This window comes from Salmo trutta, chromosome 13, assembly GCF_901001165.1.
Source record: "Salmo trutta chromosome 13, fSalTru1.1, whole genome shotgun sequence".
Lineage (NCBI taxonomy): Eukaryota > Metazoa > Chordata > Actinopteri > Salmoniformes > Salmonidae > Salmo > Salmo trutta.
This window is the reverse complement of record NC_042969.1, coordinates 61,148,989-61,172,670: the sequence shown is the minus strand read 5'-3', so window position 1 is coordinate 61,172,670 and position 23,682 is coordinate 61,148,989. Positions and strand designations below refer to the sequence as shown.

The window sequence follows — 23,682 nt, the reverse complement described above, 5'->3', positions numbered from 1 at the left end:
AGTCATCCAGCGTTATTCCCGTTCTCCTGCTTTTTGCTATTCTCCTTTTTCTAGTCCTCCCGGGTTTGACCCTTGCCTGTTTCTGGACTTTGTACCCGCCTGCCTGACCATTCTGCCTGCCTTGACACAAAGCCTGTCTGCCACTTTGTACCTCCTGGACTCTGATCTGGTTTTGACCTTTTGCCTGTCCATGACCATTCTCTTGCCTACTCCTTTTGGATTAATAAACATTGTAAGCCTCCAACCATCTGCCTCCTGTGTCTGCATGTGGGTCTCGCCTTGTGTCATGATAAGTGGAATGGAACCAGGGAGAGAATAGAGTGATACCGAACTTGAAATATTACCTTTGAATAGCACCAATAGTTTTTTTTGAGGGTGGCAGAGAAATCTGTAATACTGTGTATTACAACCTGCAGTCAGCCTGATGAACTATCAACTCAGGGTTGTTGTTCATCTGTATTTTGTGTTTCATACATATGGAATACGTTTTATTTAAATAATCCGATTTATAATGGAGGGATCACAAAAGGTTGCTTATTGCAAATTGATCCCTACGCCCTATGAACTTGTGGCGATATGAACGGATTTTACAGCTGGAGAAATATGGTAATAGCTCCAACTGCATACACCAATCAAGTACATAGGGCATAGGTTCTAGGGCACACATGTCAAACTCATTCCACAGAGGGCCGAGTGTCTGCGGGTTTCGTTCCTCCCTTGTACTTGACTGATGAATTAAGGTCACTGATTAGTAAGGAACACCGCTCACCTGGTTGTCTAGGTTTTAAAGGAAAAACCAAAAACCTGCAGAAGCTCGGACCTCCATGGAATGAAGTTTGACTCCCCTGTTCTAGCGGTTGACTTGGGATTTTACTGAGTTACAGTTCATATGAGGAAATCAGTCAATTGAAATAAATGAACTTGGCCCTTATCTATGGATTCCCCACGACTATCACAGATACCTTTAAAAAAAATGGGCCACACAATGGGCCTCAGGATCTCGTCACGGTATTTTAGTGCATTCAAATTGCCATCGATAAAACGCAATTGGGTTTGTTGTCCGTAGCTTATGACTGCCCATACCATAACCCCACTGCTACCATGGGGCAGGCACTCTGTTCACAACGTTGACATAAGCAAACCACGCCATACACGTGGCCTGCGGTTGAGGTCGGTTGAACGTACTGCCAAATTCTCTAAAATGACATTGGAGGTGGCTTATGGTAAAGAAATGAACATTCAATTCTCTGGCAACAGCTCTGGTGTATATTCCTGCACTCAGCATGCCAATTGCACACCCCTTCAAAACTTGAGACATCTGTTTTGTTGTGTGACAAAACTGCACATTTTAGAGTGGCCTTTTATTGTCCCCAGCATAAGGTGCACCTGTGTGATGATCATGCCTTTTAATCAACGTATTGATATGTCACACCTGTCAGGTGGATGGATTATCTTGGCAAAAGGAGAAATGCTCACTAACAGGGATGTAAACAAATTTGTGCACAAAATTTGAGAGAAATAAGCTTTTTGTGCATTAGGAACCTTTCTGGGAGCTTTTATTTCAGCTCATGAAACATGGGCCCAACACCGCGTTTATTTTTTTGTTCCGTATAGTTACTTCACAGAAATTATGTATTTCTTTATCCACTGGATGGCGACATCTGACTTCTGAACAATACAGGTTAATCAAACAGAGGAGATGCTGAAGGTTAGATTTATTTAGCATCCCAATTGGCATACTATTCTCTATAGAGTGCATTACCTTGACCAGGATCCCATCCCAAGTGGCCCCTATTCCCTACATAGTACACAACGTTTGACCAGAGCCCTATGGGCCCTGGTCCAAAGAAGTGCACTATATAGGGAATTGGGTGCCATTGGGGACATATAATTAATAACTTCCCCCAAACCTGTTCTTTCTGTTCAGTCTATTCTTCTATGGTTCTGCAGGATGACTCTTCAAGGTCACTTCCACATCTACAGACTGTTCAAGGTGCTGAAGAGACACCAGGAGTCCTATTTACATAATGAAATAAAAGACAAGTAGACAGCCTAACCCTGGTGTGTGTGTGTGTGTGTGTGTGTGTGTGTGTGTGTGTGTGTGTGTGTGTGTGTGTGTGTGTGTGTGTGTGTGTGTGTGCGTGCGTGCGTGCGTGTGTGTGTGTGCGTGCGTGCGTGCGTGTGTGCGTACGTGGAATACGGTTTGATTAATTTTAATTATTTATTGTCTTTAGCTGCAATTAAAAAGAGATTTGTTTCCCCACACAGTTTAGATTCAATAATGATTTAAATTAAATAGATTTAAATTAAAACAGAAAAGGTACAGTAATTGAGTCTTTTTTCACTTCCAACATTTGGTCCAGTGATGGTTAAATTGTTCAATAGAATGATTAATCTACCACAGTGAAGCTGTCTGGAAGTAAAAGGAAATGTTAGAGTAGTGAGTAGAGTAGTGTCCTCCCATTGTAGCGCTCATATAACTCAGAGGATGAGTCCCAAACGGCACTCTATTCCCTTTACAGTGAGGGAAAAAAGTATTTGATCCCTTGCTGATTTTGTACGTTTGCCCACTGACAAAGAAATTATCAGTCTATAATTTTAATGGTAGGTTTATTTTAACAGTGAGAGACAGAATAACAACAAAAAAATCCTGAAAAACGCATGTCAAAAATGTTATGAAATGATTTGCATTTTAATGAGGGAAATAAGTATTTGACCCCTCTGCAAAACATGACTTACTACTTGGTGGCAAAACCCTTGTTGGCAATCACAGAGGTCAGACGTTTCTTGTAGTTGGCCACCAGGTTTGCACACATCTCAGGAGGGATTTTGTCCCACTCCTCTTTGCAGATCTTCTCCAAGTCATTAAGGTTTCGAGGCTGACGTTTGGCAACTCGAACCTTCAGCTCCCTCCACAGATTTTCTATGGGATTAAGGTCTGGAGACTGGCTAGGCCACTCCAGGACCTTAATGTGCTTCTTCTTGAGCCACTCCTTTGTTGCCTTGGCCGTGTGTTTTGGGTCATTGTCATGCTGGAATACCCATCCACGACCCATTTTCAATGCCCTGGCTGAGGGAAGGAGGTTCTCACCCAAGATTTGACGGTACATGGCCCCGTCAATCGTCTCTTTGATGCGGTGAAGTTGTCCTGTCCCCTTAGCAGAAAAACACCCCCGAAGCATAATGTTTCCACCTCCATGTTTGACAGTGGGGATGGTGTTCTTGGGGTCATAGGCAGCATTCCTCCTCCAAACACGGCGAGCTGAGTTGATGCCAAAGAGCTCCATTTTGGTCTCATCTGACCACAACACTTTCACCCAGTTGTCCTCTGAATCATTCAGATGTTCATTGGCAAACTTCAGACGGGCATGTATATGTGCTTTCTTGAGCAGGGGGACCTTGCGGGCGCTGCAGGATTTCAGTCCTTCACGGCGTAGTGTGTTACCAATTGTTTTCTTGGTGACTATGGTCCCAGCTGCCTTGAGATCATTGACAAGATCCTCCCGTGTAGTTCTGGGCTGATTCCTCACCGTTCTCATGATCATTGCAACTCCACGAGGTGAGATCTTGCATGTGTTTCTTTGTGTTTCTTCCATTTGCGAATAATCGCACCAACTGTTGTCACCTTCTCACCAAGCTGCTTGACGATGGTCTTGTAGCCCATTCCAGCCTTGTGTAGGTCTACAATCGTGTCCCTGACATCCTTGGAGAGCTCTTTGGTCTTGGCCATGGTGGAGAGTTTGGAATCTGATTAATTGATTGCTTCTGTGAACAGGTGTCTTTTATACAGGTAACAAGCTGAGATTAGGAGCGCTCCCTTTAAGAGTTCTGATTGAGAGGGGGTCAAATACTTATTTCCCTCATTAAAATGCAAATAAATTTATGACATTTTTGACATGCGTTTTTCTGGATTTTTTGTTGTTGTTATTCTGTCTCTCACTGTTCAAATAAACCTACCATTAATATTATAGACTGATCATTTCTTTGTCAGTGGGCAAACGTACAAAATCAGCAGGGGATCAAATACTTTTTTCCCTCAATGTATAGTGAGTGCACTTTTGACCAGAGCCCTCTAGTGCACTATAATGGGAATAGCGTGCCACTTGTATTTAGGCTACCTGTAATAAAACAATTCTGCAAACTACCATCCAAGCTTTTCACAATCTAAGCTTTAATAAGGTGCTTTCTCTATTGTGTAACTGGCTCTTTCACTAAAAACCCTATAAAGCTTTTGAGTAACCTTTTCCTCCCTTCTGTTGGCTACTTGGCTACTGCTGTGATAAATTCAGCATAGACAGCAATAAAACCACAAAGACGGACTGATTCACAACCAATTTAACTGTAAAGGCTTTGTTGAATCCCTTTAAAGTATTCTTTCCTAGGGTTACACCCCATTCACCAATTCTTCAGTTCGACGTTTTTTTAGTGGTTCTCTTTCTTTAGTTTGTCTGCAGGCAGGCGTGATGCGCTTCTTGCCGCAGGCAGGGGGCGGCAACATGACGGAGAGCGGCAGAGCGTTATCCTAGAGACCCTGCAGCGGCTGCCGCGCTGTTCAGGTTCACTCTGTCCAGATTACCAGAAGACGTCTGCGTACAGGGAAGGACACCGCTCGTTCTACCCTCAATAAATTATTACTAGATTGCAGTTCCTATTCGCGCACGGCAGAGAGAGTGGATGTAACCGGTAGAGCGGTTTCTTTTTCGTCAGGCTCTTCCAGAATATATATTTTTTTCTCCTGTTTAATTGATGCAGTTGAACAGCGATTAAAACAGGTGACATCGATCTGGTTGAAAGGACATGACAAGCGAGAGGCCGGCGGTGAAGATGCCGGGTGCTTTGTCGCTTTCTGACCGACAAATCCCAGCGGGTCATGGGCAGCCAGGGGGCTCTGGTACCGGGGAAATAATGGTATCTGGCTCGGGCTCTATGGTTCTACCGGCCGGGATGATCAACCCGCAGGTTCCCATCCGGAATATCAAGATGAAATTCGCGGTTCTGATCGGATTGATCCAGGTGGGGGAGGTTAGCAACAGAGATATCGTGGAGACTGTGCTCAACCTGGTAAGGAAATATAGGCTATTTCAACCACAGCATCTCACACATATAACACAATATCCTCAACACGCACAGAGCGCTACATTGTAGCGCCATAGTAAAGGTTAAGGGTCTCAGCGGGTGATTCGATGACTGGCTGCATGTGTTCTGTTCTGTACAGGTCTGATATTGTAGTCTAGAGACCCTGTAACTAAAGATTACAGATAGGGTGTTATTAGAGATGGGGTTCATTCTTATTAGGGATTGAGGCATTACTCTGAACTCTCTTATGGAAAGTGACACTGTTTCCTCAGTTGAGTTTGTGCTTGTTAGGCTACACTTCATTACCTGAAGATGACAACTAACATAGCATGACCCATTTACAATATTTAGAACACACAGATCAAATACAGGAGGCATGAAGGCTCATCATGGTGCCCAGGTCCGAGGTGGTGAATGGGACCACAGAAGGTGTCCCACTGGGCAAAAACTGGTTGAATTGACGTTTCCACGTCATTTCAACCCCAAAAATCAAAGTGATGATGTTGAATCAACCTGGAAATCTGATTGAATTTGAATTTGCAGAAAGTCATCAATGTAAGGGCATTTGATATTTTTTTCACTCAATATTTGAACCTAAATTCAATGACAGTGAAATTTGTTCTTGATTTCACATTGAATTCACATTAGTTGACAACTCAACCAAATGTAAATCAAAACTAGATGTTAAACTGATGTCTGTGCCCAGTGGGGTGTGTCTGTTTGTGTCTGTCTGTCTGTTCGTGAGTGTGTCTGTTTGTCTGTAGGTGTGGGGCAGAGATGTGTGCTGCTGTGGTCTGGCTGCTAGACCCATTCCACCTGTATGCTCTGTCATCACCAGGGGAACAAGAAGTACACCAGATAGCCCCAGAACATCTCCACATCTCCACAGCCCCCCTGAATCAGATGCAGACTCATGCCATGGTGTTCACAGACTTACTTCACCATTTTGCTCTGTGGTGAGCATAGGTCTTCCACAATACTGTATCAGCCACCACAATACAATCCATTATCATGGGATGGCACCCCAGGGATGGCAGCAGCTCAGATTGGAGACATGATATGAATGTTTACAGGAGATTGATCAATCTGTCAACAGGCTTCAGCTTAGTGGAGTTGAACTTGAACACTTAGTGTGAAATTGAGACTAAATCAATGGTGATTATTTTCAATGGGGAGGATTCCTCTGTAGTACAGTAACGTGGCTATATCTTCAATAGATGCTGATGTAAAAAGGGCTTTATAAAATACATTTGATTGATTGATTCGACATAGAAGTGTGTATATATAACTTTAGATGGACATTTGCTAGTGAAGGCTGGTAGTAACAGTAAATCCTAACTGTGGCTGATGCCTAGTTCAGACTTCATCACAAGCATAATGTTAGCTATAGTATGGTAGCCATTGCTGGTATGAAGATGGAACCAGTCCATTCAATCATCATATTTCACTAATAGTTCCCATTTGGCCTCTTAGGCTTCCTGTCTAATATATCTGGATAAATGGTGAAATATTAGTCCTAATAGGCTATAGTTGTTTCATATGATAGCTTTCAATTGTAGAGAGATGTGTTGAATGGAAAATCTGTCTTTATTAACCATCATCCATCAACTCCTTGTGGAAGTGGAAATTGTAGTTGAGTCTCAAATGGCATCCTATTTCCTATATAGTGCACTACGTTTGACCAGAGCCCTATGGTCAAACATAGTGCACTATAGTAATAGAGTGACATGTGGGAAGCATACTGTGTTTCATTTGATGGTTTTTAGTGCTGCATGTCAGGAGGTGTATTTTTAATATGCCCCTGTATGATAAAACACTGTGTTATTTTACCTTTATTTAACTAGGAAAGTCAGTTAAGAACAAATTATTATTTACAATGACGGCCTAGGAACAGTGGGTTAACTGCCTTGTTCAGGGGAAGAACGACAGATTTTTACCTTGTCAGCTCGGGGATTCGATCTTGCAACCTATCGGTTACTAGTCCAACGCTCTAACCAATAGGCTACCTGGCGCCGTATGATGATGAACAGTTCTGTATCAGAGAACAGAGTAATGTCTCCTCTCTAATGTTTCCATTAACACGTCTCTTATCAGGCAGGACAAACTACAGTGCGTGAGAACTAGAATTAATAGAATAACACTCATTTAGGGATTGTTAAACAGCAAAAATCTAATCTAAAAAGGTGACTGCTGTAATGGAAAACAGACACAAGCAGGCCAGAGTAGAAACGTAGTAGGCATTCCAAATGGAACCCTGTTCTTTATACAGTGGACTACTTTTGACCAGGGTACTATAAAGAGAATAGGGTGCTATTTGGGACGCTGCATCTGTCTGTGATTCATATCCCCGCACTTCACTTGAGGTTGGATGAACACGTACCGTAGCAGCACGGTCTCAATCAGAGAGAGACAGTGGGATGGAGGGAACATTTTAGCATAATGCTAATATAATGCTAATCGTCTCTCTCCTGTGTGTATGAATTCATGATTCAGAGGGTCAGGGCTCTGAACAGAGACCAGTCTGATTACAGAACAATGGAGAGAGAGACGTGGAGAGACAGAGAGCAGAGTCAAGTAGGATCAGGTTGACAATGATGAGTGGATAAAAGGAGGAGTAGGAAGTTGTGGAGGAGGTGGTGTAGAAGGGAAAGAGAGATATTAGTCAAGTTCCTTCCCAACTAGATGTGCAGGCGCTGCATTGCATCAACCAATGGTTGCGTGCTACGTCGTCATAATTGACTATGCAGTCGGGCATCAGATGGCGATATCATATGATGTGGTTAGCTGTTATGTTGAAAATACTGTACCTATCCAGGCGTTGTAAGATCTGGCATGCGTCTGCAATGTAGTTTGGAAGGAACTCAACCATAGTGATCCATCGTATGAAGCCCTGTAAAAACCTTGTAAAAACCGTGCCATGGAGATTCTTCTTTATGTGAACGTGCATCCTGAACATAGGGACTGACATTTTGCATCTACTGTAGCTAGCGTTATGAATAACTAGGCTATATGACTGACGACTTGAGTTGGCCATCCATCGATGTAGACTAGGGCTACGTACCAAATGGCACCCTATTCCCTATATAGTGCACTACAGTATATAGAGAATAGGGTGCCATTTGGGATGCACCCTAGAGGATGGAACACCACTCCTGGGTATGGAAGTGCTAAACTTTTGACAGATCAACATCATCCATCTGTTCGGACACATCAACTGTGGAGTAGAATAATGAACCTCCTATCAGACAGATGCTATAACACTGTATTGTGATGCTATAAGGCAGTATCCTGCCCCACGGTGCCACCGTCCCTCATCTCAGCTCATTAAGCCTGGTTAGCTCGTTTATCTTCTCTATAGAAGCCAGTCTGATGAATGCTGTACTTCAGATAACATGTCATAATGAATGAAGTCTCTCCTCCAGGTGGGTTTAATTCAGCAGGGTTGTATTCATTAGTGCACACCATTTCACAATGGGAAAAGTTTTGCAAACGAAAATACAGTTTCCGTTTGCTTTCTAGTGAATACGACCCAAGAATTCAGTTGTTTAATGAGGGGTGAGATAAATCAGATTTTTTTTCACTTAGCAACATTCAGATTCAGAGTGTTTAATAGTCACATGTACAGGGTTGCAGGTGTGATTGCAGGGTACGGTGAATATCTTAGTCTCCGAGCTCCAACATGCAGGATTAATTAAATAAAATAATGGTAATTAAAAACAACAAGAGAACTAGAAATAGCACTATATACATCACAACAACTGTAGCAGTGATGAATAAATATATGTCCATTGAGGTGGAGGCAGAGTAAAGATTGTGGAGGGGATGACCACAGGGGGAGTAGAATGACATTGAGGGAGTGTTGGGACCAAGTTAAATAAAAAAAACCTGTGTTGATCAGAAGTCTGTTCTTCACCTGTAGTTTGTCCCAGCAGATCTGTAAATATGTAACAACACATCATGTCCATAAAGTGCTTTTCTGAAACCCAATAACACTAAGATCAGGGACCAGTACACAGCATATTGACATTTGCATAGTCTGGGTATTACTGACTTGGTCAGAGAACTAGTTCTTCTACATTCTGGTCAGCTACTGCAGAGCCCCATCACCAATTCTGCCTGGCTGGTGGTGTCTCTGGGTGGCAGCTGGCATGTTGCCATATCTCATATCACACATCTGTTTTACAGTGTGGATGGCTGGCTGATGGATGATAACAGTGTGATGGATGGATCAGAGGGTGCTACTGATAGATGATGCAGTAGGCCTACAGTAACAGTGTTATAGATTCAGCAGTAGGCCTACAGTAACAGTGTTATAGATTCAGCAGTAGGTCTACAGTAACAGTGTGCTAGATGATGCAGTAGGCCTACAGTAACATTGTGATTAGTGATGCATCGATATGACATTTTTGGCCGATAACGATATCCAATATTTTCCATGCCAAAAAACCCGATAACCGATATTTAACATTTTAACGGCATTCTAGTACAGTTAAATAGCTAACACACACACATGGACACAGCGGTCTGAGGCACTGCATCTCAGTGGAAGAGGCGTCACTACAGTCCCTGGTTCGAATCCAGGCTGTATCACATCCGGCCGTGATTGGGAGTCCCATAGGGCGGCGCACAATTGGCCCAGCGTCGTCCGGGTTTGGCCGGGGTAGGCCATCATTGTAAATAATACTTTTTTTCTTAACTGACTTGTCCAAGGTAAATAAAGGTTACGCACATACACATACACACACACACACACCACACTGACCAAAAAGTTATTTTGTTGGCATTTACATATGTCCCCATTACCAGTAAAACATAATCATAACCTATTTCTTTCACTTACAGTTGAAGTCGGAAGTTTACATACACCTTAGCCAAATACATTTAAACTCAGTTTTTCACAATTCCTGACATTTAATCCTAGTAAAAATTCCCTGTCTTAGGTCAGTTAGGATCACCACTTTATTTTAAGAATGTGAGATGTCAGAATAATAGTAGAGACAATGATTTATTTCAGTTTTTATTTCATTCATCACATTCCCAGTGGGTCAGAAGTTTACATACACTCAATTAGTATTTGGTAGCATTGCCTTTAAATTGTTTAACTTGGGTCAAATGTTTCGAGTAGCCTTCCACAAGCTTCTCACAATAAGTTGGGTGAATTTTGGCCCATTCCTCCTGACAGAGCTGGTGTAACTGAGTCAGGCTTGTAGGCCTCCTTGCTCGCATACGCTTTTTCAGTTCTTCCCACAAATTTTCTATAGGATTGAGGTCAGGGCTTTGTGATGGCCACTCCAATAGCTTGACTTTGTTGTTCTTAAGCCATTTTGCCACAACTTTGGAAGTATGCTTGGGGTCATTGTCCATTTGGAAGACCCATTTGCGACCAAGCTTTAACTTCCTGACTGATGTCTTGAGATGTTGCTTCAATATATCCACATCATTTTCCTGCTTCATGATGCCATCTATTTTGTGAAGTGCATCAGTCCCTCCTGCAGCAAAGCACCCCCACAACATGATGCTGCCACCCCCATGCTTCACAGTTGGGATGGTGTTCTTCGGCTTGCAAGCCAACCCCCTTTTTCCTCCAAACATAATGATGGTCATTATGGCCAAACAGTTCTATTTTTGTTTCATCAGACCAGAGCACATTTCTCCAAAAAGTACAATCTTTGTCCCATGTGCAGTTGCAAACCGTAGTCTGGCTTTTTTATGGCGGTTTTGGAGCAGTGGCTTCTTCCTTGCTGAGCGGCCTTTCAGGTTATGGCGATATAGGATATAGATACTTTTGTACCTGTTTTCTCCAGCATTTTCACAAGGTCCTTTGCTGTTGTTCTTGGATTGATTTGCACTTTTCGCACCAAAGTACATTCATGTCTAGGAGACGGAACGCGTCTCCTTCCTGAACGGTATGACAGCTGCGTGGTCCCATGGTGTTTATACTTGCGTACTATTGTTTTTACAGATGAACGTGGTACCCTCAGGCATTTGGAAATTGCTCCCAAGGATGAACCAGAGTTGTGGAGGTCTACCATTTTTTTTCTGAGGTCTTGGCTGATTTCTTTTGATTTTGTCATGATGTCAAGCAAAGAGGCTCTGAGTTTGAAGGAAGGCCTTGAAATACATCCACAGGTACACCTCCAATTGACTCAAATGATGTCAATTAGCCTATCAGAAGCTTCTAAAGCCATGACATCATTTTCTGGAATTTTCCAAGCTGTATAAATGCACAGTCAACTTAGTGTATGTAAACTTCTGACCCACTGGAATTGTGATACAGTGAAATGATCTGTCTGTAAACAATTGTTGGAAAAAATTACTTGTGTCATGCACAAAGTAGATGTCCTAACCGACTTGCCAAAACTATAGTTTGTTAACAAGAAACGTGTGGAGTGGTTGAAAAATGAGTTTTAATGACTCCAACCTAAGTGTATGTAAACTTCAACTGTACAGTCATGGCCAAAAGTTTTGAGAATGACACAAATGTACATTTTTGCAAAGTTTGCTGCTTCAGTGTCTTTAGATATTTTTGTCAGATGTTACTATGGCATACTGAAGTATAATTACAAGCATTTAATAAGTGTCAAAGGCTTTTATTGACAATTACATGAAGTCATTAAGGTCTGGGGAGTTTCCTGGCCATGGACCTAAAATATCGATGTTTTGTTCCCCGAGCCACTTAGTTATCACTTTTGCCTTATGGCAAAGTGCTCCATCATGCTGGAAAAGGCATTGTTCGTCACCAAACTGTTCCTGGGTGTTTGGGAGAAGTTGCTCTCGGAGGATGTGTTGGTACCATTCTTTATTCATGGCTGTGTTCTTGGGCAAAATTGTGAGTGAGCCCACTCCCTTGGCTGAGAAGCAACCCCACACATGAATGGTCTCAGGATGCTTTACTGTTGGCATGACACAGGACTGATGGTAGCGTTTCATTCTCAACCAGGATTTCATCATGCATGTCAAGCAGTGAAGTTTCAACTCTGTCTGTCCGTGGCCTCTCTTCCTCTGTGCGCACTGTCACTGTGTCCGTTTCCATCTAGTCCAACTGTGTATGTAACATTTTACGTAAACCCTGTTTCTTGTCTGCATCAAAGTAGCGTTCATTGTACATAGCATCGAGCATGGTGGCGACACAGTAAAGCGAGAATGTCACCGAATTGCTTGTTCACAGCCTGTCGGCAGTTTTGTTGAGCAGGCGTTTCAATGCCATGACAGAGGGTATCACATCTGCTACAGGCGCAGTTGACGAGCTTATTTCTCCAGTCAGTTGTTCGAATGGAGCTAGCTAGTGTGTTCATGTTTCAAACATGTTCTCAAACGCCATTGAAATGGCAGCGGCGGTATGACAACTAGCACATTCATGAGCATGAAATACGACTTTCCTCAGGACGAAATCCTCGACAGCCCACTGTGCTGTCAGACTCGGCATGCTCATGGGGCTGATATCGCTGGTCCAAATGTCAGTCGTGAAGCTAATAACAGTGACGCTATTACTGTGTAACTCCGGTAGGGCAACTTCTGAAAAATAGCACACTTGGTAACGTTAGTGTGTACCGGTGCTCGACCAGTCGGCGAAAGCCAACATCACCCACGACAGAGAACGGTTGATTGTCAAGGGCAATGAATTCCATTTTCTTGGCGTCAATGGATTTCTCCTTTGAGTTGTCTCGCTGAAATTTTCTTACCCTTTCAAATGACTGCTTGACTTGTTGACTGCTCAATCCACACAGCAGACATTGTGGGCTAGGTTAGGAATGCTGTGTTGCACGTATAGCTCTAAATTTTACGTGGTGTCATTACGTCATGTACCTACGTTATACAGGTATGCACGTCAGCTTTGACATCGGTTTTGCACATCGGCATTAAACTAGACATCGGGCCGATGTCGATGTTTGCATTTTTAGCTAATATCGTCCGATTCCGATATCTTCACAGATATATTGTGCATCCCAAATTGTGATAGATTCAGCAGTAGGCCTACAGTAACATTGTGATAGATGATGCAGTAGTCCTACAGTAACCGCATTGTAGATGATGCAGTAGGACCTACAGTAACATTGTGATAGATGATGCAGTAGGACCTACAGTAACATTGTGATAGATGATGCAGTAGTTCTACAGTAACCGGGTTATAGATGATGCAGCAGGCCTACAGTAACCATGCTATAGATGATGCAGTAGACCTACAGTAACATTGTGATAGATGATGCAGTAGGCTTACAGTAACATTGTGATAGATGATGCAGTAGTCCTACAGTAACCGCGTTGTAGATGATGCAGTAGGACCTACAGTAACATTGTGATAGATGATGCAGTAGGACCTACAGTAACAGTGTTAGAGATGGTGCAGTAGTTCTACAGTAACCGGGTTATAGATGATGCAGCAGGCCTACAGTAACCATGCTATAGATGATGCAGTAGACCTACATTAACATTGTGAAAGATGATGCAGTAGGCTTACAGTAACATTGTGATAGATGATGCAGTAGGCCTACAGTAACCGTGTTATAGATGATGCGGTAGGCCTACAGTAACCGTGTTATTGATGGTCACAATGTTACTGTAGCACTACTGCATCATCAATAACACGGTCACTGTAGGCCTACTGCACCATCTATAACACGGTTACTGTAGGCCTACTGCAACATCTATAACACGTTACTGTAGGGCTACTGCTGAATCTAAAGGCCTACAGTAACCGTGTTATCGATGTTGCAGGCCTACAGTAACCGTGTTATTGATGATGTGTAGCCTAGCTGCGTTAGTGTACCAGTTTCATTAATGTACTCGGCCCCAGGAGACCAGTCCCAGTGACCTTGCTGCTGCAGTAATATAAAAAGTGTGTTTGAAATGGCTCCTTATATGGAGAATAGCATGCCATTTGGGATGCTGCCAACGACAGGCTCATATTCATAAGGACCGCTCATGCATTCACTGTGTAAGCACTCAGTCTCAGTGTGAGTAAGGATCACTATTTCTCATCTTTATATTTCCTTGACTTCTAAATGTAAATCAGAAATGTGGCTAAACTCAGGCTACCGTTTGTCATAGCTTATGTCCTGTTGTCTAAACATGACAAAGCTGTGTGTGTGTGTGCTTGTGTGTGTGTGTGTGTGTGCTTGTGTGTCCGTTCAGGTTGTCATGCTGTTTGACAGTCGTAGTGGGTGTATATAGTCCGTGAGCAGAGTTGAAGGGTCAGAAAGCTGGTATGTATTGGGCTACGTCCCAAATGGCACCCTATTCCCTGGTACTACATTTGACACACCCATAGGGCTCTGGTCAAAAGTTGTGCACTAAATTGTCACGGATTCCCCCTGTACTGCTGCTCATTCCGTTCACCAGCTCCGGAGGTCTACCTCACCGGCCTTCTAGGCGTCACTGAACTGGATCTTTACCACCAACCCCGGACTGTCTCATTACGCACTGGTTCCCATTCCCCCTGATTTAGTATGTGTATATATGTGCCCTCTGTTCCCCATTGTCCTTGTGATTATTGTTTCATGTCTGTTGGTCTTGTGAGTAACTGTGCTATGTTGGTTCAGCTTGCGTGTTACCATGTTAGAGTGCACTTGTTATTATGGGTCTCGTCCCGTGTATTTACAGTTGAAGTTGGAAGTTTACATACACCCTAGCCAAATACATTTAGACTCAGTTTTTCACAATTCCTGACATTTAATCCTAGTAAAAATTCCCTGTCTTAGGTCAGTTAGGATCACCACTTTACTTAAAGAATGTGAAATGTCAGAATAATAGTAGAGATAATGATTGATTTATTTTAGCCTTTATTTCTTTCATCACATTCCCAGTGGGTCAGAAGTTTACATACAATCAATTAGTATTTGGTAGCATTGCTTTTAGATTGTTTAACTTGGGTCAATAGTTTTGGATAGCCTTCCACAAGCTTCCCACAATACGTTGGGTGAATTTTGGCCCATTCCTCCTGGCAGAGCTGGTGTAACTGAGTCAGGTTTGTTGACCTCCTTACTCGCACACGCTTTTTCAGTTCTTCCCACAGATTTTCTATAGGATTGAGGTCAAGGCTTTGTGATGGCCACTCTAATACCTTGACTTTGTTGTCCTTAAGCCATTTTGCAACAACTTTGGAAGTATGCTTGGGGTCATTGTCCATTTGGAAGACCCATTTGCAACCAAGCTTTAACTTCCTGACTGATGTCTTGAGATGTTGCTTCAATATATCCACATAATTTTCCTGCCTCATGATGCCATCTATTTTGTGAAGTGCACCAGTTCCTCCTGCTGCAAAGCACCTCCACAACATGATGCTGCCACCCCCGTGCTTCACGGCTGGGATGATGTTCTTTGGCTTGCAAGCCTCCCCATTTTTCCTCCAAACATAACAATGGTCATTATGGCTAAACAGTTCTATTTTTGTTTAATCAGACCAGAGCACATTTCTCCAAAAAGTACGATCTTTGTCCCCACAGTTGCAAACCGTAGTCTGTTTTTTTATGGCAGTTTTGGAGCAGTGGCTTCTTCCTTGCTGAACGGCCTTTCAGGTTATGTCGATATAGGACTCGTTTTACTGTGGATATAGATACTTTTGTACCTGTTTCCTCCAGAATTTTCACAAGGTCCTTTGCTGTTGTTCTGGGATTGATTTGCACTTTTCGCACCAAAGTACGTTCATCTCTAGGAGACAGAACGCGTCTCCTTTCTGAGCGGTATGACGGCTGCGTGGTCCCATGGTGTTTATACTTGCGTACTATTGTTTGTACAGATTAACGTGGTACCTTCAGGCGTCTGGAAATTGCTCCCAAGGATGAACCAGAGTTGTGGAGGTCTTCAATTTTTTTTCTGAGGTCTGGGCTGATTTCTTTTGATTTTCCCATGATGTCAAGCAAAGAGGCACTGAGTTTGAAGGAAGGCCTTGAAATACATCCACAAGTACACCTCCAATTGACTGAAATGATGTCAATTAGCCTATCAGAAGCTTCTAAAGCGATATATCATTTTCTGGAATTTTCCAAGCTGTTTGAATTCACAGTCAACCTAGCATATGTAAACTTCTGACCCACTGGAATTGTGATACAGTGAAATGATCTGTCTGTAAACAATTGTTGGAGAAATTACTTATGTCGTGCACAAAGTAGATGTCCTAACCGACTTGCCAAAACTATAGTTTGTTTACAAGAAATGTGTAGAGTGGTTGAAAAACAAGTTTTAATGACTCCAACCTAAGTGTATGTAAACTTCCGACTTCAACTGTATTAGAGGTTTACACCTCTTTGTTTGGATTACAGCCCTGTGTGTGTGTGTGTGTGTGTGTGTGTGTGTGTGTGTGTGTGTGTGTGTGTGTGTATGTGGTGATGTAGACCTCCAGAGCTGGTGAATGGAATGAGCAGCAGTACCGGGGGAATCCGTGACATGAATAGGGTGCCATTAGGGGCACATCACTGGTCTGTCTGTATCTGTGATGTTTCTGGGTCATAATGCTGCTTAGTACAGGAAACGTTCTAATGCCCCTGCCCCCTGTAGCGCTACATACCTGTCTGGATTAGTAGCCTTTAACCGGCATTACAGATCAAATACCAGGACTGTGTCCCAAATGGCACCCTATTCCCTATATAGTGCACTACTTTTGAACAAGGCCCATAGGGCTCTGGTCAAAAGTAGTGCACTATTTAGGAAATATGGGTACCATTTGGACAGATCCCAGGCTAAATACAAAACCAGCCTCAGAACCAACACCGCATCCCCTCATAAATGTTTATTGAGCAACACTCTGTAACTAATCACAATGGAACACCAAGGTCCCTGTTTGGGTTTCATGCTGCTGGTTATTTCTCAGTACTCAGAAGAAAAAAAATCCAATATTTTGCTGAGAAAAGCAGTTTATTTTCTCGCACCAGAAGTGTAGTTGATGTTTATTGCCCGAGGCAGATTGAAACCTTTAGCCACATTTACAGGATGTACTTAGTTGGGCCGTGATCTTTCAATTCCCATTAAAAGGCATATTGAGGTGTCTGATGAGGACAGGGTTGATCACATGTTACAGACTGGGAGACTTCTGTCCTGTTGTCTTGTGGAGTTTGAGCTTCATGGAATTAAGTTAACATTTACCTGATTATATGGACATTTAGAATGTGTCTGAGGAATGGACAGATGTATTTCAGCTTGTGTCAGCTCTTAACCCAGGAAGTAGACAACTCTGGAGGTTCTGATGACACTGCCAGAAAATAATGGTTACAACATGTAAACATGCCAATGGTATGTCACATATTAACATCCCCCTTCTCCCCAGTGGCTGGGCCGGACTGTGAGTGTGATTGCATCTCAAATGTCACCCTTTTCCCTATATAGTCTACTTCGTTTGACCAGGGTTCTCGTCAAAAGTAGTCCACTATATCGGGAATAGGGTGTCATTTAGGACACACCCTGAGAGAGATAGGAGGGTATGATGTGAAGAAACAGACCTCACATCTCTGGATGAAAACAGATGTTTTGTCAGTATGCATGTCTCTTTCATGATGTTACTTTCCTAAAGATGAATTATTTTCCAAAGACCAAAAGCTGGCTGACATATATTTAAATAAAAAAAATAAAAAATACTGCATCTGCTGTTACATCAGCCCTGTGGTAGGTCGTCTGTAGATATATAGATCATAGATAGATGTGTGGTTCTATCAGATCTAGAGGGAATAGCTTCGTATCAATCAGGAGAGTTGCGGTTGATTTACCACTAACAGTAACATCAGGTCTCTGTTCAGCTCAGCTCAGTGGTGATGGCTTCTGGGAGACTTCCCTCCTCCTTCTTCTCCTTCTGCTCAGTTCAGATGCTTCACTTTGTTTTTCAAGGGAGGCATCTAAAATTCATGTTGTCCCAGTTTCTCTGGTTGAGTTTCTCTCGGTTAAAGCCATGTTGCCGCACTGCTGCTGTTGCACTCTGGGACAGAGACATCTCTCTCTCTCTCAACATGGGCTCATGTCTTGGTTGGGGAAATGTGAGTCTTAAGAAATATTGTTCATTATCGGAACCCATCTCGACTCACATTGGGAATATTCTTACTCTAAACAACAAGCCCGGACCCAGCAGGCCCTCTGAGCGTGTTTGATTGTTTTTAAACTCCAGCAGTTGGTTGAAGTTGAAACACTACAGTGGAGCCCTTGGGCTTCTGGGCTGGGCCTGATCACAACACACATCAACCCTGTACAATCTACTGACAAGGAATAAAGGAACGGCTATAGCAACCAGCAGTATAGCCTTTTAATTAGGAACCGCAGTCTGTCTGTGCTGTCTAGGGACAATCAATAACAGTGGAAATACATAATAGATGAGAAGAGAGCAGAGGGACTTGGGGGGTGCCTCCTTGGCCTCCACTATCATCAGACTGCTCATCTGTCCCAGAGCAGTCTCCTGTTTGTCCCAGGCAGAAGGGATCAATCCTGGGTCGATGCAGCCGGAGTGACGGGGCAGAGGTTACATAGACCAGCCTGGTGGTGAGACAGAGCAGACCAGCCTGGTGGTGAGACAGAGCAGAACAGCCTGGTGGTGAGACAGAGCAGACCAGCCTGGTGGTGAGACAGAGCAGACCAGCCTGGTGGTGAGACAGAGCAGACCAGCCTGGTGGTGAGACAGAGCAGAACAGCCTGGTGGTGAGACAGAGCAGAACAGCCTGGTGGTGAGACAGAGCAGAACAGCCTGGTGGTGAGACAGAGCAGAACAGCCTGGTGGTGAGACAGAGCAGAACAGCCTGGTGGTGAGACAGAGCAGAACAGCCTGGTGGTGAGACAGAGCAGAACAGCCTGGTGGTGAGACAGAGCAGAACAGCCTGGTGGTGAGACAGAGCAGAACAGCCTGGTGGTGAGACAGAGCAGAACAGCCTGGTGGTGAGACAGAGCAGAACAGCCTGGTGGTGAGACAGAGCAGAACAGCCTGGTGGTGAGACAGAGCAGACCAGTAAGACTGCGTCCCAAATGGCACCCTATTCCCTCCATAGTAGAACTGCCTGGAGTCTTTGTTTACATCTATTTACATCTTGTTTACATTATTTACACTGTCTGTTTACATTAACATTTATTCCATGAAAAGGGTGAATTTCCTTTTCAACTCTGATCACGTTGTTTAGCATTTTCTTGTGTAAAAACAATAATAATAAAATCTATCTACCAAAGCCTGTTAAGTTTAGACCTCTTCCTCTGTAGCGATCTGCCTCTTCATTCCAACTGCTCTCTATATTGATGTCATTTGTAGTCCCTTTACATACCATGCTCCAGGTTTTGTCTCAGTTATAGTAAGACATCTATACTTGCACTGTTGGAGCTAGGAACACAAGCATTTTCACTACACCTGCAGTAACATCTGCTAAATACTGTTAAATAATGTTATTTTATTTTATTGACTGTTTCGCTCCTCTCTGCTACTGTGGGAGTCAGTGCATGCGTCCCAAATTTCACCCTATTCCTTACATAGTGCACTACTTTTTACCAGGGCCCCGGTCAAAAGTAGTGCTGTATATATGGAATAGGGTGCCATTTGAGACAAAACCAGTGTGGTAGAGATGGAAGGCAGTAGCTTTGGCCTCTCTGTGTTGTGTCTCTGTGTTGTTGTGTCTGGGATGAAGTATCTGTGTCACTGGAACAAACCACTAATGCCCCGAGGAGCTGTTAAAGAGATGGGCCACAAGCCACCGCAAAGGCCATGGATCTCTCTCTCTCTCTCTCTCTCTGTCTCTCTGTCTCTCTCTCTCCAATTTCAATTTAAGGGCTTTATTGGCATGGGTAAAATATGTTAACATTGCCCAAAGCAAGTGAAGTAGATAATAATCTCTCTGTAGGTGATGGCTTTGTTATGGAAGGTTTGGGAATCGCTTCCTTTTAGGTGGTTGTAGAATTTAACGTCTCTTTTCTCGATTTTGATAATTACCGGGTATCGGCCTAATTCTGCTCGGCATGCGTTATTTGGTGTTTTACGTTGTACACGGAGGATATTTTCTCTCTCTCTCTCTCGTTCATGCGTGGTAACCCTGAAGAATTCCTGATGGGGGATTTTGGCCAGCCCGCGCACATTAGCATGATCCTGATGGAACATTATGTGGGCATTGCCTCACAACATTAGCATACGAGGGCTGTAGTCCAGTCCTCCCTGCTCTGGGTAATGGGGAACAGGGGCAAAGCTGGTAGGAAGAGGAGAGGTTGAAGAGAGGAGGAGGACAGGAGATAGGGGTACAGCTGGCTGGAGGAGGAGAGAAACAGAGGAGTAGAGTAAAGGAGGAGGAGGAGAGGGTGATATGGGGCTCTGGAGGATGAGATGGGGGTACAGCTGGCTGGAGGAGGAGAGAAACAGAGGAGTAGAGTAAAGGAGGAGGAGGAGAGGGTGATATGGGGCTCTGGAGGATGAGATGGGGGTACAGCTGGCTGGAGGAGGAGAGAAACAGAGGAGTAGAGTAAAGGAGGAGGAGGAGAGGGTGATATGGGGCTCTGGAGGATGAGATGGGGGTACAGCTGGCTGGAGGAGGAGAGAAACAGAGGAGTAGAGTAAAGGAGGAGGAGGAGAGGGTGATATGGGGCTCTGGAGGATGAGATGGGGGTACAGCTGGCTGGAGGAGGAGAGAAACAGAGGAGTAGAGTAAAGGAGGAGGAGGAGAGGGTGATATGGGGCTCTGGAGGATGAGATGGGGGTACAGCTGGCTGGAGGAGGAGAGAAACAGAGGAGTAGAGTAAAGGAGGAGGAGGAGAGGGTGATATGGGGCTCTGGAGGATGAGATGGGGGTACAGCTGGCTGGAGGAGGAGAGAAACAGAGGAGTAGAGTAAAGGAGGAGGAGGAGAGGGTGATATGGGGCTCTGGAGGATGAGATGGGGGTACAGCTGGCTGGAGGAGGAGAGAAACAGAGGAGTAGAGTAAAGGAGGAGGAGGAGAGGGTGATATGGGGCTCTGGAGGATGAGATGGGGGTACAGCTGGCTGGAGGAGGAGAGAAACAGAGGAGTAGAGTAAAGGAGGAGGAGGAGAGGGTGATATGGGGCTCTGGAGGATGAGATGGGGGTACAGCTGGCTGGAGGAGGAGAGAAACAGAGGAGTAGAGTAAAGGAGGAGGAGGAGAGGGTGATATGGGGCTCTGGAGGATGAGATGGGGGTACAGCTGGCTGGAGGAGGAGAGAAACAGAGGAGTAGAGTAAAGGAGGAGGAGGAGAGGGTGATATGGGGCTCTGGAGGATGAGATGGGGGTACAGCTGGCTGGAGGAGGAGAGAAACTGCATCATGTCTATAAGGGAATAGGGTGCCAGTTGGAACGCAGACAATGTGTTTTTACCAGTACATTTTTGTAATACTTCTTTGTAGACATTTTATTTAAAAAACTCCAACTCCCCACCACAGTGAAGAAAAAAACCTTTTACATTAGCCAATAATTTCAACACTTGGGTATTAACTTGGTTATCTGCTGGGGTGGAGTAACAGAGTGTCTAAGTAATACAACCCACTGGGGACAGATGTCATTTCAATGTCTAGTTTTGATTTACATTTGGTTGAGTTGTCAACTAACGTGAATTGAACGTGAAATCAACAAAACATTTCACCATGTCATTGGGTGAAACATAGATACATTTTTTTATGACATGGAAACAACATTGATTCAACCGTTTTTTGCTCAGTGGGACGGCTGTGGTTGAGGATCAGTCACTCTGAAGAATCAGTATTTGAGAAGTAGGTAGGAGAGAGATTAAATGTTAGCTTCTATTCAGAGCCAGGGCTGTGTTCCAAATGGCACTCTATTCCCTATATAGTGCACAACTTTTAACCCATTCAAAACAGTGCTCAATATAGGACATGTGGGTGCCATTTGGGGTGCAAGCAGTGATTTCAGAAAGAGCTTGAATGTCAGGCAGAGAGGATTATGATGTTTGGATTGTCTCACTGTTAACAGAGCCTGTTGTGTAATATCAACTGATGTTCAACTGCAGAGCAAATAGACTTGAATGACATCCAACACACTTGACATTTTAGTGATTTAGCAGAGCGACTTACAGTTAGTGCATTCATCTTAGATAGATAGGTGGGACAACCACATTTATTTATCTTTTTTTGGGGGGGGGGGGGGGGGTCGAGGTGAGGAGGATTATTTTACCTTTTTAAACACCTTTCTCAAATCAAATTGTATTGGTCACATACACATGGTTAGCAGATGTTAATGCGAGTGTAGCGAAATGCTTGTGCTTCTAGTTCTGACAGTGCAGTAATATCTAACAAGTAAACTAACAAATTCACAACGACTACCTTATACACACAATGTAAGGGGATGGAATAAGAATATGTACATATAAATCTATGGATGCGCGATGGCCGTGTGGCATAGGCAGGATGCAGTAGATGGTATAAAATACAGGATATACATATGAGATGAGTAATGTAGAATATGTAAACATTATTAAAGTGGCATTATTTAAAGTGACTAGTGATACCTTTTATTAAATCAGTTTATTAACGTAGCTAGTGATTTGAGTCTGTATTTTGGCAGGAGCATCTCTGTTAGTGATGGCTGTTTAACAGTCTGATGGCCTTGAGATAGAAGCTGTTTTTCAGTCTCTCGGTCCCATCTTTGATGCACCTTTTACTGACCTCAAGGCAAAGGCAAGAATCTCTGGATTAACTTTCTAATGTTAGCTAAATGTAGTAATTCATAAATTATATTACATTTCTTTAGATGGGAAATTCTGTCAACTGTCTTGTGCAAGTTTATCAAAAGTCACGCCAGGGTAAGCCATCACAAAACACAGCCCTTATTTTAAGTCTTTCTAATATCCCCAATGGGAAAACTGAATGGTAGAAAAACAATGTGCCTGTTTGACCACTAGGTTTTATAAGGATAATGCCACCTTCACTATAGCTTGGAAAATAAATGAATGTTTCTGGATGACAGCATAATTATGTTTTCCTAAAGAACTTAAATCTGCTTTGTGTTTTGTTTCCACACAGTAACACTTTACCATCACTCTTTGAATTAAGGACTTGTCCATAGTTTTTGCTGAGTCCCCTTGTATGTTTTTCTGAATGCTGTAACTTAACTTGTTCTAAATGTTATTTACTTGAATAGACGGTCTTTCTGTCTGTCCGTCCGTATTGTAGTTCTGGCGTGTCTGTTTAGACACTTCTGTGTTATGATTCCAATGTCTTTTTTAATTCCAGCTTGCCTCTAACTAAGATATGTGGCTCATACATATATTCACGAGAGAGTAATGGACAACTGTACATGTTCCATTCCCATAGTTTAATTAAGGAAATGTAAGATGGCAGCTTGGCAGCCCTGTGGTTATTTATCCCCTTATTGCCTATTGTTCTCTTTTGAGTTGCAAGGCACAAGATGCGTCCCCAATGGCACTCTATTCCCTATACACGCTACTTTTGACCAGGACCCATAGGGAATAGGGTGCCATTTGGGACATATACTCAACTAGTATAGAGAGAAATAATAAGGATTTATACTGTTGTTGCATACAAGAGAGAAACAAGGCTACAGATGTAGGATCTTAATCAGATTTTTTTTGTTACATTTTTTACATTTTAGTAGACGCTCTTATCCAGAGCGACTTACAGTAGTGAATGCATACATTTCATTTAATGCATTTATTCTTCTTTTTTGTTGTACTGGCCCCC

General features: G+C 43.3%; 1 protein-coding gene across 4 annotated transcripts in view; it reads left to right on the top strand.

Moving 5' to 3' along the window:
* Nucleotides 1-4,700: 4,700 nt before the first annotated feature.
* Nucleotides 4,701-23,682, top strand: part of LOC115206229 (neurobeachin-like) — a 308,527-nt gene continuing 289,545 nt past the window's right edge. For all 4 annotated transcript variants that reach the window (XM_029772948.1, XM_029772946.1, XM_029772945.1 and 1 more), the window contains exon 1: nucleotides 4,701-5,061. In XM_029772948.1, the coding sequence (XP_029628808.1) occupies nucleotides 4,798-5,061 (264 nt within the window). In that variant the 5' untranslated portion in view covers nucleotides 4,701-4,797. The remainder of the gene's footprint in view (nucleotides 5,062-23,682) is intronic.